At 39.5% G+C, this 17,120-nt stretch overlaps 1 protein-coding gene across 1 annotated transcript in view; it reads right to left on the reverse strand.

The window, feature by feature from the left end:
• Window positions 1-13,587: 13,587 nt before the first annotated feature.
• Window positions 13,588-17,120, reverse strand: part of LOC123758815 (venom phosphodiesterase 2) — a 55,506-nt gene continuing 51,973 nt past the window's right edge. The window contains exon 18 of the mRNA XM_045743543.2: window positions 13,588-16,652. Coding sequence (XP_045599499.2) covers window positions 16,443-16,652 — 210 coding nt within the window. The 3' untranslated portion in view covers window positions 13,588-16,442. The remainder of the gene's footprint in view (window positions 16,653-17,120) is intronic.

Here is a 17,120-nt window from a genome sequence, read left to right on the forward strand (position 1 = left end):
CGACTAGTTTACGCTAAAAAAAAGATATCCAAAAAAAAGTCTTTCAAAAAGATTACCATGAAGACAGACACACAAGTAAAAATATAACCAAATTCATGAACTAAGAGAACGATAGCCAAAGTATACAGGTAAGCTATCATAACCGGGTACAGGTAAACCATTTGTAAAATAACCAAGAAAACAGCTTAATTATAAAATGTAAGATAATCAAGATGTTCTGAATAACGGGTAACCTATAAATCAAGATAACAGGGTAGTCTGGTAACTATCAGGAAAAATATCAGAGTTGACAGGTCAACTACCAGAAATAACTGGGTAGACAGGTAAATTATCAGAAAAATCAATTGGAGAAGGTATACCATCAGAAAGATAACAGAGTAGATTGGCAAACCATTAGAGATACCCAGGTAGATATTACACCTTGACTTCCTGACACAGACAAGGACGAGTGGTGTTATGTTAATCACTCACGGACCTCGCACACCCAGAACTACATGGGTTTAACCGTCGATGATGGTGTAGAGGTGGAACTATTATCTTCAGCAGTGCCAGTGTCGCCCTTCCCACCACATGTGGCTTGTAATTATCCTGTTATTTTATGGCAACTCTCAGATCATCCTGAAGCGTTAGGAGAACTTTTCCAATTACGATCCATATTTCTTGCAATTTAAATTTTGGATTACATTCTTCATACCTAGAATTCAGTAACAGTGCTTACTGGACAAACACTGCATGTATATTAAGGAAAATAAATTAAAAGGTAAATTGGAAACCAGGAAGAAACACTAGAGCAAATATTTTTTTCTTGAAGGATGGCGTGTGGGGGAGTGTGGCTGGGATGGAAGAGGTATATATAGGGGCAGCCAGCCGGCTGGTATCACAACACAGCTCTCCTCGGCAACATGAAGTCTCTGGTGAGTAGCTCTTCGCACTTTGTCCTGGATTATGTTCAGGACTAAGGTACACTTACTGGCTGGACAGTAAGCTCTTTTGGTGGTCTATATATCGCTTACTGTGGTTGATGGGCCGTTAAACACAACACGAAACCTAGACAAAGCTCTTCACACCTATCAGCAAGTTATTTGTCCCATATACCTAGTTATATTCACTTGATATCTGCTTGCAGGGTCGAGCCTCAGTTCTTAAGCCACGCCTCTCAGCCATATGTAGTTTAATGACTAGTCATTCTGTTGTCTTATAATATTTAAAGCAAAGATTGTGTTATGAACTAGGCTTCCAAGACTTTATCATCTAATTACCTTTGTTCACGGCTCTTACGGTAAAGAAGTTCTTTCTGGCATGTGTCACTCATTTGTATCTCGTTTCCATTGGTGTCCCCTCGGTCTACTGGTTCTCACTTAGAACAATGCTGATCAATGCGCTTGGTCAATTCCCGTTAGAATCTTATATGTAGTTTCATGTCTTCCATGTTCCTTCTTTTTTTCCAGTGTTGTAAAGTCGCGTTCCCTCAGTCTTTCTTCCTAGCACAGAAATGAGCCTTGTTGCATATTTTGCACCTTTTCTAGTTGTTTCTCTTTAAATTGGGGTACCATGCTGAGCCAACATTCTTGTGAGTTGATCTCACATAGGTTGAATATAGCGTTCTGGAGGCTTCTTTGAGTTCCTGGGGGCTATCTGGGCGTTGGCGAGTTAGGAGTACGCTACCAACGTTATTCTGCCAATATGTGCCACCTGTGTTAGACTTCAAGTTATGTTTAGTCACATCTATTTTTTAGTGAGAAGCTTCCTCCCATTCATTACTCATACTCTTATTCCTATCCTTATAACCTTCTATCTGCATGGATTAAAATCCACTAGCTATTTCTCAGACCTGTCTATGGAGATTTGGGTCGGCTGGTAGCAGAGGTTTTAAGTCAACCAAACTAACTTAGTCAACACAGTTGACTAAGTTTTAAGTCAACTGTGGATCTGTGGACCACAGATCTCAGCCGACACCTTGAGATCTGTGGTCCACAATGCTTTTACTAATACTTAAAGCAATATATGCCGTTCACAGGATGTAAATAATAATACTCATTAATATCCATGCGTGTGGTGCCACATCTTACGGTTCACGAAATGTGTGATAGCACTGCTCACTGAACAATCCTTCTCCTTAACAGTACATCGTATTTTGACGTGTAATTTCTACAACCCAAGAACTGATGTACTAGAAATGGTAGCGGCTCGCGAAAATGACGATGTCCCGTTTTCTGTTATTGGGTCCTGGGGTAGGTTAGATTCAGGCAATTTAGTACAACAGTTTAGTGACGTTGGGAACACTCTGGCGAACGGGCTGCTTTGAGCTCTCCGAGACCAGGCAACACGGCGACCGATCTCCTCTCCCGCTGTTGGGGTTCTTATCTGGGTTTATAATCCCTCCCTCTGTGATAAAATCCACCGATGTGTTAATAATACGGTTAACTTACAAATACGTGTTTATAAAATTACATTTACAAATGAGTGACAATTTCTCTCGTATTTATTGGAGGACGTTTTAACAGCACTTGATATAGCATCAGTTTGCTAGTTCATGAATGTCCCTGCTTTCATAGATTCTATGTTATTCAAAGGATCTCACATCATTATGATATTATAATCCATCCCCAATGATTGGCTTTACCATAATACGACCGCGAGTCGATGAAGACTCGCGGTCGATTGGAGATTGGCATTGGAGATTCTTACCTGTTGCAATGGCCAGCTATATTTATTCCTTACTTATTGCATAGTGTGCGTATTAAGGCGGCTAAATTTGTGGACACGCGGTGGTTGAGCTGTAGACAACATGGCGCCCAATTTAAACATCTCACTTCACCCAAACTGCTTGCTTATAACTTTTGATATCACTTTGAAAGGTTTCTCTTTCACTATTACTCTCTTGTTTTTACAATGCCTGGTGTGTGTTTCTTAGGTTTTGATGGTGGCGGTGGTGATGGGAGCGGTGGCAGCTGCAGACCGCAGAGAGAGGTCAGCCAACCCTGGTGATGATGGCTGGGTTCTGCACGCTGCTGTACCCTACGTGCAGGCCCGTCCCTGCCGTCGTACAGTACTCGCAGACACCGTACGTCGTCCAGCACCAGCCTCTTGTTCACTACAAATTCGACGACGATGACATCTTCGATCGCAAGAAGCGTAGTGCTCCAGAGGCTTCACTCGCCGCCAGCCGTCAGAAGAGAGCTGCCAGTCCTGATGACGATAACCTCAAGTGGTATCGTCCAGGGACCAGTGTTGTCTACTCCAGGCCAGTAGAACATGCTGTAGTACAGCCTGTGGTACACAGCGTGGTACAACCTGTGGTACATCGTGTGGTACAGCCCGTGGTACATCGCGTGGTACAGTCCGTGGTACAGCCTGTGGTACATCGTGTGGTACAGCCTGTGTTGCACCAAGGTTGTGCCCCAAGGCTACGCCCAACCTGGCCATGTTGTTCTCCACCGCGGCTATGACGACGACAAATAAAGTGATTTGTATCATAACTTGTCCTGTCCTGTCGTGAGTGTTGTCACAATTTGCCTTCTAAATTTTGTTGAAATATCAAGCCACTGAGATGCTGATTACGTTCCATATCTGTAATAATTTGAATAATAAATTTCATATGAAAAAACGTTTATACTTTCATGTCCTTTACTTTGTATTTCCCAGATAAACTTCCACATAATAAATAACCCAACCCAAACACTAAATTAAATAAATATGTTCATAATGTGTTGACGAGGATTTCACCCACGTTAATGTGACAATCTCTACATTTGCATATATGCTTAGCAATATTAGGCCGAATAACGCACGAATGGTTCGTCACTATCTTATTCAATTCAAGTAAAGTTTTTACTCTGCTTGACGTTCCTGTACACGAATAGTCCTCAAACCTCATTAATAAAATAAAAAAAAGTATGAAGCCTATATAAATAGGCTTCATAGAAAATATAAAAATAGAATATAAAAAAATATCTAATATAAAAATAGAAAATATAAAAATATGAAGCCAAAATACTGAAGAACAGTATTTTGTTTAGTTTACATACGAATTTTAGAGCTTCATCAGTCGATAATTTCTGAACACCCATCTTGCCTTCAATGTATACTTGTTTTGAACTCTATGTATACATTGTCCGACCGTCCTTTGAACCCACCACCATGGGTTGTGAAGGTTAGAGATGGTTGGCTTGGAGGCGGGTTGGTGGGATGAGTGGTGGTGTTGGTTGTGGGAGAAGTGAGGTTGTGGGTGACACTTTAATTGTACTGGTTAATTAGGTAAAGTATCCAGCAGCGCCCGGGTATCTTCTTCCGTTTTCCCCTTCTCTCATCTCTCTTTCTCTATCCCCAATTTCATCTCATCTACAATTTTCTCTCGATCATCCCCCCCTTATATTCTCTCTCCCCCAATCTCCCCCTCCAACATCTCTCTCTCTCTCTCCCTGCCTTCTCCTTCCTCCTATCTCTATATTTTTTTTTTTATTAACATATTAGGTACATCTGCATTAGTGCAGCTACCCTAGACTATATGAAGTGGAGTACAGTGTGTCAAAATAAAGCTAACTAGGTGATGCTAAAAAATCCCCATCACACAGGATGGTTAGTCATACAGAGGCATGTGATAAGCGGTCTGCACTGGCAGACTCCGGATGCATTTTGAGGATATCAACAACACAAGATTGAATAAGGTAGCAGTGGTAATACAAGTCCCCATCTCGCAGGATGGTTAGTCATACGGAGCTATATCTCTCGGAACCTATACGGAGCCTCTCTATATCTCTCAGAAAAACTGAAGAACTCTAGGGACTTTACCAGCCACCTTTCACTAATTAAGTGAAGGGGGGGGAGGAGGGTCGCCACATTTCGGCGCGACCCCCTGAAGCAGTTAAAAATGTGTAAACACAAATCCCAATTAATCTCTTGAACTAGTTCACAGTAAACCTAGTTCACTGTCTGGGCTACATGTCCCAACACGAAGATGCAAGCCGGAGGAGACAGGGTTCCACGGTCTAGCATGGCCACAGAGACCTAGATATAACACTCTTAATCTGTCTTCTATCCTTTGACCAGACGAGGGCCTTCACAAGCCGCTCTCAACTGTCCTGAGAGTCGATGGGGTTCACTATCTTTCCACCATAGAAATGTGGCGTTCCGAAGGGGAGCGAGGGTACGGGTCGGAGTGTGGAGCTGGATGCTGGGAGAACTCTGGTATACAAGAGACATCAATACAGCTCAACAGACAGATAGACAGGCAGGCAGGTACGCAAGCTGATAGACATACAAACAGTTCAACAGATAGGCGGATAGACTATGAAGAAAAGAGACAAAGAATGAGATAAATATTTTTGTAATTATTGTTCATTATAATAAAGTTTTAATTCATCAATATCCATCAACATTTTTCATAACTAAGCCAATTAATTACACAACCAAGAAGGAATCCTTTAACGTCATGAAATAAGTCATATTATCGAAAATTCAATACAGCCAACGAAAACACGCCACTCGTTCACAAGACTGAGTACGCATGCTTGAAACTACCAAAAGGGGGTCTGGGTCCCTGGGGTTGAAATAGTCCGGTTGTTGACATGGCAGTAAACGGTTACCCATCCACACACGAGCGTGCAACTCTTGCTTAGTGTTTTTAACGGTCCTGTACGTTTTTTTGGTTTAAATTGCGTACTCCTGCCCCGACAAGTCACGGAAATCTAGAAACGGGTGATATATTATAGTTGATTGTGTTGCAAAGGTGTGTTTAGACCGTAAATGTGGCTGGACGACCTTCTACACATACACTAACACACGCACAAATCTTTTTACCTATAGGCAGGAAATTTTAGGAGTTAGTGTTGCCCGGAACGGTGTGTATATTAGTGGCTTTAGGCATAGCATGCACTAGTTCTATCTATAAATCCAACATTATGTTTGTAACTCATCTTGTATGTATGTACTTTTACCTGAATAAACATTTGATTTGAAAGATCAAAGTTCATACAAAATTTTAAAAGCTATTTTATTAGCTATACACTAACCAACACGAAGGTGGACATATATAAAATTAAACTTGTGATGTGATTTTTAATTCCTCTACATCTAAATGCGTCTCGTCTTCTGGTAAATATAATATGTTCTTCATTGTGCTTATACCGTGTTCTTAAATAATACCTTCAATAGGAAATTAAAAAAAAGTAACGAAATAATACTAAAATGGGTGGCGGGTGATAATTTCTTCTTTACGCATTCCAATCGTGTGACTGTCACTGAGAATGTGAGAGAGCCGTTACTATGAACAACATTGTCATTTCAGCCCAACCATTAATATTTAAAGTACTTATGGTACCAATTTGCTCGAAATTACCAATATGTAGTGATGAACCACAAGAAAGATGATTTGTATTGTTGAATTTGGACAAACCAGAAAAATTTTAACCGCAACATTATATATATATATATATATATATATATATATATATATATATATATATATATATATATATATATATATATATATAAAGACCTAACCTAACTTTTGATACCAATCCTTGGCTAAATTAATACACGCTTAGTCCTAAATATGGTATCTATCCCGGTAGTACAGTAGGATTTGTTCTCGACGCACAATCGAGAATTCCGGGTTCGAATCCCGGACGGGACAGAAATTGGTTGGGCGTATTTCCTATCACTTAATGCTTCTGTTTACCTAACAGTAAGCCTTAGCGTTTTCTCCTCGTAATTACAGTAATTAATCCCCCAGCAACATCCATTCCAACTTCCCGATGTGCACACTAAACACGGTTGATGAAATATTATGACCAGCTAGAAAAAAAATAGTTATAAATCAAAGTAGACTTTGGAACAACCCATCCTCCCAAGCGGTGGCCGATTTCAAAGAAGCAATTATACGTACCGTGTTCAAAATCGATATTTTTTTTAAATATAAATGAATTTTATTGAACATTAGAATTGTGTATAATTAGGCCGAGGCTAGGTCCTTAGGTTCCATTGTGAATTATTTGTATTTGCAGAACGTAAGCGAAGCATTGTTCGAGAAAAGCTGGAACGTGATCAGAGTCGCAGCTGTGTATAATGTTTATATCATAAACATATAGCGCTTGACAGCTGGATTCACAAGTATTAGGCTAATGATTTGATGATGAGCGTAAATGACAACAATGGTGGCGATCATGTGATGGAATAAACTATCATGATCAACCAGGCTGTGATTCACAGTACTTCACAATTGCACTGTATTGTGTGCTACCCCAAAATGTGCCTATGCCATATAACTTCACAGTTGTAATCACTGCCATCATCTTATATCATGGTTATTATTTTGAACGCAAATTTTACTACAATGTACCTAGAAATAATCCTCAAATTATGCTACAATGTACCTGTCGATAATCCTCAAATTTAACTATAATGTACCTACTAATTTTCTTCATATTTTCTTACAATGTACCATGTTAACTTTTTCAATTTTACTACAAATTACCTACTTAAAATTATTTGTTAGATTACGGACCTGCCCTAAACGCTATGCGTGTGGAGCCCCAGGAGTTGCCTCAGGGTGACAAACACCGGCCCCGCCCCACACTGAGAACACTGGGTAGCAAAACCAAAAACTCGGCCCCCAGCTAAAACGCAAAAGTCATCCAGTGCTCTCCGGCGGAGCAAAAACCGGCCGCCCACCACGGCTGAAGGCCCACCAGGAGAACACCAATCCCTGGCACCTCTCGGCCAAGCCAGCGCCGGACACCGTCACCCCGCCGGGAGAACCAACCAGAACACGTAAAAAAAAAACTATCAACAATCCCGTGACCCAAGGCGATATGTGCGCCAGGCGTCGTATAACCGGGCCATTGAATAGGGACGCCAAACGGCAGTATCAAATCCAAATCGCAAAACAAAATGTGATCAGGCGGCTCCCAGGGGCAAGAGGCGTCCAGCAGACGTCCGCTGGCCGTCAGGGATGAACCAGCCTACACAATGGTAGTCACGGGATAGGTACTCACCTAGTTGTGTGTTTGTGTGTTGAGCTTTGGCTCTTTGGTCCCGCCTCGTAGGTCGACCATGGGGGACGGCGGATGTAAACACGGGGGGAAGCCATGCCTATCTTAGCTAAATAGTACCACCGTGTAACAGTTATCTTCTTCCTTATTATTCGTTGGAGTATTTATTACCTCATAATTATCAAAATTATATCAGGAAAATATCTTCCCTTTTATGAGACACTGTAGGCTACATAAGTGGTTTTGCTCACTTTATATTTAGCACTCGCGACGTTCCTACGAGAACCCCGGATAAATCTCCTTCATTAGATGTAATTTTCTATCATAATGTTTTGTCTTAGCTTCACTGTTTGTTGAATACTCTTATTTCAAGCACTATAATATGGAGTGAAGGAAGAGCGACACACACCACGCGACACCACAACGCACTGTGGGCATCGCAGCTCCTGGTGGTCATACATCTTTCCTCGGTGTTTGGCGCCATGGTTCACATTTTTATTTACATTTGTAAACAGTTTACGAGCATTGGAACTTCCCAATCAAATGTTATTATTGTTATAAGCAGCATTTTGGTGCTTCGTAGCTCATAAACCGTTTAATAAGTGTAAACAATGCCGCCAAAGATTGAGAAAAGATGTATAGGTTCGTAAGTTGATTCGTAAATGCTTGATGAATGCGACCCGTCTGACCCACAAATGTATGATGGGGATAACTTAGACTTACCAGTGTAATACACAGCATTTGCAGTTTAAGAAGTTTGTTATTTTAAATTAAGATGTATAGATTGACATCTGTTGTGCCTGTAACCAAACCACACATCAGAAAATGGAGAAACGTCGTTTCGTTCCGACCATTATTTCTATCAAGTCGTGTAATTACACGACTTGATGGTGGTCCAGGTACATGGACCATTTTCATGTTAATAGTACATCCGATTCATGTAATTACACGATTTGATAATGGTCCAGAACGGACCGAAACGTTTCTTCATTTTCTGATGTGTGGTTTGGTCATCTTATCTTCAGTCACGTTACTGTGACTCCTCGTCTGTCTGTAATCCTTTTTGTTCCATAGCTCACAGGATGAGTATGGCGCGCGCACAAGATGAGTATGGTGAGCTCACAGGATGAGTATGGCACGCTCACATGATGAGTATGGTGCGCTCACAGGATGAGTATGGCGCACTCACAGGATGAGTACGGCACGCTCACAGGATGAGTATGGTGCGCTCACAGGATGAGTATGGCGCGCTCACAGAATGAGTATGGCGCGCTCACAGAATGAATATTGCGCGCTCACATGATGAGTATGGCGCGCTCACATGATGAGAATGGCGCGCTCACAGGATGAGTATGGTGCGCTCACAGGATGAGTATGGCGCGCTCACAGAATGAATATGGCGTGCACAGGATGAGTATGGCATGCTCACAAGATGAGTATGGTGCAGCTCACAGGATGAGTATGGAGTGCTCACAGGATGAGTAAGGTGCACTCACAGGATGAGTATGGCACACTCACAGGATGAGTATGGCGTGCTCACAGGATGAGTATGGCGCACTCACAGGATGAGTAAGGCATGCTCACAGGATGAGTATGGTGCCGCTCACAGGATGAGCATGGCGCGCTCACAGGATGAGTATGGCACGCTCACATGATGAGTATGGCGCGCTCACAGGATGAGCAAGGCGCGCTCACAGGATGAGAATGACACACTCACAGGATGAGTATGGCAGTGCTCACAGGATGAGAATGTCACTCACAGGATGAGTATGGTGCGCTCACAGGATGAGTATGGCGTGCTCACAGGATGAGTATGGCACGCTCACAGGATGAGTATGGTGCACTCACAGGATGAGTATGGTGCACTCACAGGATGAGTATGGCACTGCTCACAGGGTGAGTATGGTGCACTCACAGGATGAGTATGGTTCACTCACAGGATGAGTATGGCACGCTCACAGGATGAGTATGGCACGCTCACAGGATGAGTATGGCACGCATAGTAAACTAGGCGCCGCTGGCGGCAACAATCAAGAACTCACTGTAACGACATATACCGTAGCCGGACTTACAACAATTTGAGTGCTTCATCTTAATGGTAAGTCCATCATATACAGTATAGACAAGGACAGGAAGATGTGGAGATATATTCACTTGCATACTGGGTTATTATTATGTGTATGCATAAAATGCAGAAGTATACTGGACTTATACTTCAAGGAAAACAAAAGTGGAATTGCTATAAAACATTTATATACAGTACTTAATTTTTTTTTGGCAATTTGTAGTGTTATGAAGAAATGTTCCATGAACCTGAATGCTTTATTATATATATTTAATTATAAGATAAAAAATAAACTTCTTTACTCGTACACTGATAACTCTTGTAATGAATGACAGACTGCATGTGCACTTGAAATTAAACAAATAAATTAGCCTTTTAAAATGTTTTAAAACTGTAGTAGAAAGTCTATTGCAGTAATCCTGACATGCATCAGTAGGTGTTGATGTATGTTAACATGTTACCTTCAGTTAAGAAACAGCAGTACATTACCTACCTGAAGGTACATTAGTACACTACCTACCTGGAGGTACAGTAGTACACTGTCTACCTGAGGGCACAGTAGTATACCTACATGAAGGAACAGTAGTCCTCTACCTACCTGAAGGTACAGTAGCACACTACCAACTTGAAGGTACAGTATTACACAACCTACCTAAAGGTATAGTAGTACACTACTTACCTGAAGGTACAACAGTACATTATCTATCCTAATCTATTTATTTATTTATATCTACAAGGGTTCCTACATTCTTGTACAGTCACTAGTACGCATAGCGTTTCGGGCAAGTCCTTAATCCTAATTTTCACACACACACACACACACACATCCCCAGGAAGCAGCCCGCAGCAGCTGTCTAACTCCCCAGTACCTATTTACTGCTAGATGAACAGGGGGCATCAGGATGAAAGAAACTGCCCATTTGTTTCTGCCTCCACCAGGGATCGAACCCAGAACCTTAGAACTACAAACCCAGAGTGCCGCTGTCCACTCAGTCATCATTAGTGCACTCCCTACCTGAAGGTACGGTAGTACACAACCTACCTGAGGGTACAGTAGTGCACTACCTGTCTGATGGTACAGTAATACACTGCCTTCTTGAAGGTACAGTAGTAAACTTCCTGCCTGAAGATACAGTAATACACTACCTACCTAAAAGTACAGTAGTACACTGCCTACCAAAAAGTACACTCCAAGACTGAAGGTAAAACAGTGCACTACTACCATAATGTACATTAGTACACTACCCGAAAGTATAGTAGTACACTGTCTTCCTGAAGGTACACTAGTACACTGTCTTCCTGAAGGTACAGTTGTACACTACCTACCTGAAGGAACAATTCTGCACAACCTACTAGAAAGTACAGTAGCACACTACCTATTGCAAGGTACAGTAGCACAATACATATTGCTAGGTGCAATAGCACACTACCTATTGCAAGGTACAACAGCACACTATCTTTCTCAAATAGTGTACTAAGTACATTGACACACTATTTATTCCATTCACTACCCTACACACTATTTTACCTCATGGTACTGTATAGCACACTCCTTACCCTTAAATTTCAGACCATTTATGGGGGATGAAGCTGCCAAGGCTGGGATTCTCCAATCTAAATATATATACTGTACTGTAAAGTACATACATTTTTCCATCATAGGATATGTAGGAACATTTGTTTACTGTTAACGCCTTGGATAAAAAATAGAGGTAAAAATTAAATCTGAATAAAATATGAAATTATATAGTTACTGGGTTACTGGCATAATCATGTGAATTATATAACATGGATGTTCAAAGATTGTTCGATTTCTCAGATTCAATGTGGAGGCTGCATCTTGAGGGTGGTACACTACCTTCATCTCTTACTTATGGGGACGGAGCTTAACACGTGGTGTCATGCCCTTCATCATGTGATTCACTTATGACCCTTCCTTGGCGGTGTGGCTCATATAAGCTGGCACACAGGCCTTTCCGTATGTATGTATGTATGTATGTATGTATGTATGTACAGTATATAACTTAAGAGCTCTATGACCAGACCAGGGATTGAACCTGCATTACCAAGACTCAACCCCTGGCATACACAGTACCATAACTACTTCACCAGCGATAGCCTATAAGGATTACTTAGGCCTGGAGCTTATTAACTAAGCTCAATGACTAATCAATCCCCGGCAACTCTCGAGGTGCAATTTGGGCACAGTTTTTCATCAAATCCTGGTGTATGCTTGGGCCATGCTGAGCCTTTAAATGTGACAGAAAGCTTGAATGGTCCCCAAGGCATAAATCACTTAAGAACTCTAAGACTCACCAGGATTCAAACCTGCATTACAAGGGATCACCCCCCTGGCATACACAATACCATAACCACTACACTAGTGATTGCATATGATGATTGGTTTGCATCAGGATTTGATGAAAAATTATAGTTGCTGGGGATATTACACAATGTACACAGATGGTATTGTTTAATGCCATAAAGTTGGCATAATAATTACACTCTTCATAAATTTATGATACTACAATAAAGCTATGGTAACTTTAACTACAGGTACTCTATGTAATTTTTTTATAAATAACACATATTTATATGTATTTACTATATTTACACATTATTGCCAGCTAATATTTCTTAACCTTGCCTCCCAGTACCAGCAGGTTGTATCCTCTCTTAAGTGTAATTATTTTAACTCTATTGTTTATACACAACAGCAACAAATTCTCTACATATCATGGAAGAACATCTACCCAGTTTTGCCAGGACATGGAATCAAACTCTGATTTTTATTATTGTCATTTTTGTATGTGTCCCTAGAACTTATAGTTAATGACTGTGTTTTTGACAATGAGGCTCACCACACTATTAAGTGTTTTACAAACAAGCAATTAACATTAAGGTATTTCATCTTAGTTATCTTGCAAATTCCCAGTGATTATTTTTTATTTCTTTAACCCCTGCACTGCGAACATGTTAAATAATTCTAAAGATAATTCATTGTATCGGGGAACAGGCAGCCAGAGTGTGTATTCATACATGAATACACTCTGGATACATGAATGTGCTGGGAAGACGGGACACCACGAGCGTAGCTTCCATCCTGTAATTATACTTAGGTAATTATACCCCCCCCCCCCCAAAGGTCACATTACTGACCCCGCCCAGGATGCAACCCCCACAACAAGCTGACTAACTTTTGAGTACCTACTTACTGCTAGGGGAACAGACACATTAGGTGATATTAAATGTGCCCAACCATTTCTGTCCCGCCCGGGATTGCTTGATAGTAAGTTGAGAACAAACCCAACTGTACCATCTGAACCCTGATACGTGGCACTCCTGGGATGAGCACAGAAAAACTTGTTCCTGAATTTTTTTTCCATCTTAATATTCATAATTAGTAACCAGGAAGCACAAAAATCTAAGTAAAAAGTCTCTATATCTTGTGGTCTAGCTGTAGTTGTCCAGAGAATTTGTATTTTTTTGGTTGAAATGAAGTGAGGTGCAACAAGGGAATAACTTGGTCAATTTATTTTAATTGTTTCTCACTTTATTGATTTACTCTTTCATTCTAACAAGTTGTATTGATGTGTCAATGGTAGGGTTTATTATGTATAACTTTGAAAAGATATGTATGTACAGATATGTGTATAAATATATGCACACCATGTATTTATTCATACTAATATACAATATACTATATATATATAAAGCCTAAATCTTATAATTGCACACAGCACACATTTTGTCTGTAAATATATACATGGTAGTAACTCATTTGCTGTTCTTAAAAGTTCAATGACTTTTAGTATGGCCAAACTGCATGTTCAGACACTAGATGGTGATGTGCCAGACATGGTCCTCATTTCCCCACTAAGGCCCTAGAAGGAAAGTGGGGGACTCTGGATTATTTTTCAAGATGGGTGGTGGTTACTAGAGGCATAAGAAAGCAAATGTGATCCCTATGTATGCATGGGAATTTTAAATTTTATGATAGGCCTAAAACAACCCTAGTTGTGGTGTGCATCGTCAGTGAAACGACCCTAGTTGTGGTGAGCAGTGTAGGGGTTAATGTCCGTCTGATGTCGTCCACTGATGATGGTTAACGTTAATTAAAGAGACCAAAAAAGCCAACTTGGTGTTTTTTTAATTGTGTACAGTTTAAAAGGCTGATATGATATCTGTTATTTTATGCAATTTATATAAATGCTGAATATTTCCATAGACTGTGTAAGTTCCAATGGGAAAGATCACAACCTAAATAATTTGTCTTAAGAACTATAGGTTTTGTAGATATTAAAACATAACAGGTCAAGAACCTCAATTCAGGGTTTTGGTAGTATAGATTTGTTCATTCTCCACTCACAATTGGAAATCCTGGGTTCAAATACCATTCGGGACAGAAATTCTTAGGCACATTTTATAAAAAAAAAAAATGTTTATAAAAAACTTAACCCCATGTCCCTCCAAAAATCACAGTATTTTTTGCTAGAGGCCCAAATCAATGGGCTTCTGACAAAATAAAAATGGCTCCAAGAGCCATTTTTAAAAAATAAGTTTTCAACCAAAGCACCTAAAATCATGTACAAAGACACTTCTTTGGGGTAAGTCAATCATGAAGATTCTGGATCTCACATTAGTTTGTTGTTACAACATGTTTTGACTCAGAAATCGAAGATGGTCACCATCTACAATAGCAAAAATTAAATTTTTGTACTTAAAGCAACTACCTCTATAAGGATCTCTTGCATTAAACTGATGAATAATATATATAGCTGATGAACAAACTTATTACACTTCAAAATAAGTTCATTTTAATAGGTGTAACTTGAATGTATTTTTTTTTAATAAAACTATTTCAAACATGCCAATACAAAATTATTTTACCCTGAAAATTGTAATTTTTGCCAATTTTCTGTAGATAAGTTATACCACAATACAAATAAAACACATTTATAAGTCACCAATCATGCTTTCATGTCATATTTCACACTGTTATGACATATCAACTAATGTATCAATATGACCTTGAGAGATATGATCAGTCTGAATCAGAGCATTCTGCCTCACTAAATTCTGAATCATCAGATTCCAATGAATCTCCCTCCTCCTTTATACACCATCATCTCCCTCCTCCTTCCTCTTCCCCCACCTTGCTATTATCTTCCCTGCTCTCTTCAGCTGGCTCTAGTGCAGGCAAATGCATCAAGAGAGCAGATCATATGGTGCGTTTTGGGGTGACAACAGTGTGCAGTACTCCCTCCTGTTGATGAGTTGTTAATAAGGTCATCACTGTCAATGATACTGATGCTTGGTTCTAACTTAGTGATCTCGTCGGGACAGTTGAGATCGAACACCACTCAAAATCATGTAGCAGCCAGCCATCTTGGATTTCTGGTTGAAAACTGTAATATCAAACTAATGTTGGATTTGAAATCCTCATGGTTGACTTACAGAAAAAAAGTGTCTTTGCACACGATTCTAGGTGCTCTGGTTCAAAACTTAATTTTTCAAGATGGCTCCAGCAACAATCTTTGATTTGGGCCTTTGGCAAAAAATGCTGTAATTTTTGGGAGGGCCATGGGGGGCTAAATTTTGTAAAACAGTCAATAGAAGTCAAATCATTCATCAAACCTTACTTATGTGAGAATTGTCACAGAATTAAGGTTCTTGACAAAACTATAAAGTTTCCTAGACAATCTTAATTTAGAAAATGTACTATAAAATATAGTATCTTCACTATTGTTGCAAAAGCAATTATACACTTACTTAGTTCTAGCACCATGAATATCATCATGCACACTTCGACATACAAAGAGACAAGACATACAAACACTGTACACCAATATTGTTATATTTCATGCATCTGAAATTATAACATTCCAAATATGTTCAGTATCATTAAATCACCAAAATTAATACCCTTTTTGTTTGCAGGATTGTCCAATTCTGGCTACTTTTTTGCAGATCATGAAGAAAATAATTTTTGCTACATTTCATTCCTGACAATGTGAAGTCCATGAAAAAATCAACTGGAGCTCTGAGGTGACTGAAACCAGGTTCAAGTCACCTCAGAGCTCCATTGGATTTTCTCATTGATATATATATATACTATATCACGTTATGGTAGTGTAATTTCTCTGTGTACGAAACTCATTCTTGAACATATTTTATTCTTATTACATAATGTTTCATCATCTATAATATTTAACATTCTAAAATTAGTCTCTGAATCACAAAATATTTGGAACACATTATAAATTAACATAATCATTGTTCATTATGATAAGTTGGAAAACAAATGTTTACATCTTTTCACTGTACCCCACAATTCCAGGTATATGAAATAGGCCAACACAAGCTTTAACACTACCAGGATTTGCTTATTCAAAGTCCTCTGTCTTGCCTATTCTCTGGGTAAGTCTGTGGCCAGTAGAGAGTTCAGGAGATGGCAAGGGCCAGATGCTGATGGGTTGGTATGTTCTATATTTCAGACCATCACGCACATATTTATTTCTGAAGAAACGTAATCCTGTCAAGAGTTCCACATCCCTTACTGTGGTCAAGTGATACTGTAGGTACTCCATATCGCTCTGTAAGGCGCAATGTAATCACAGAATAAATCACTGAACATAACATTGAGGAATAAGCTTATAGTAATTGTTAATAATCATTAATTACCAAATATAAAATCCTATTATTTCAGTATACAGTACTCATAAAATATAAAATACTGTATGTGTTACAAGTAAATATATTAGTTTCTGATAATGATAACATGAGCATTTAAATCGTATCACACTAATAATAAACAAATACAACATTTTCTTTAAATCAAATGATATCAGATTAAAAGCCAATTTTGCTCAAGTTAAATGAATAGAATCTGCAAGTGTATGTAAAAATCTTTGGTAGAAAGTTTAAATCTTTCAACTGAATTTATGTCCTTTTCATAGTACAGAGACCCAAAACTGAACTGCACAATGCAAATAGGGCCCAACAAAGGCAAGATAAAGCTGAAGGATAATATTGGATCTCTTATTACTAACACTTCCAGAAAT

Source organism: Procambarus clarkii, chromosome 31 (assembly GCF_040958095.1).
Source record: "Procambarus clarkii isolate CNS0578487 chromosome 31, FALCON_Pclarkii_2.0, whole genome shotgun sequence".
In the NCBI taxonomy this organism is placed as follows: domain Eukaryota; kingdom Metazoa; phylum Arthropoda; class Malacostraca; order Decapoda; family Cambaridae; genus Procambarus; species Procambarus clarkii.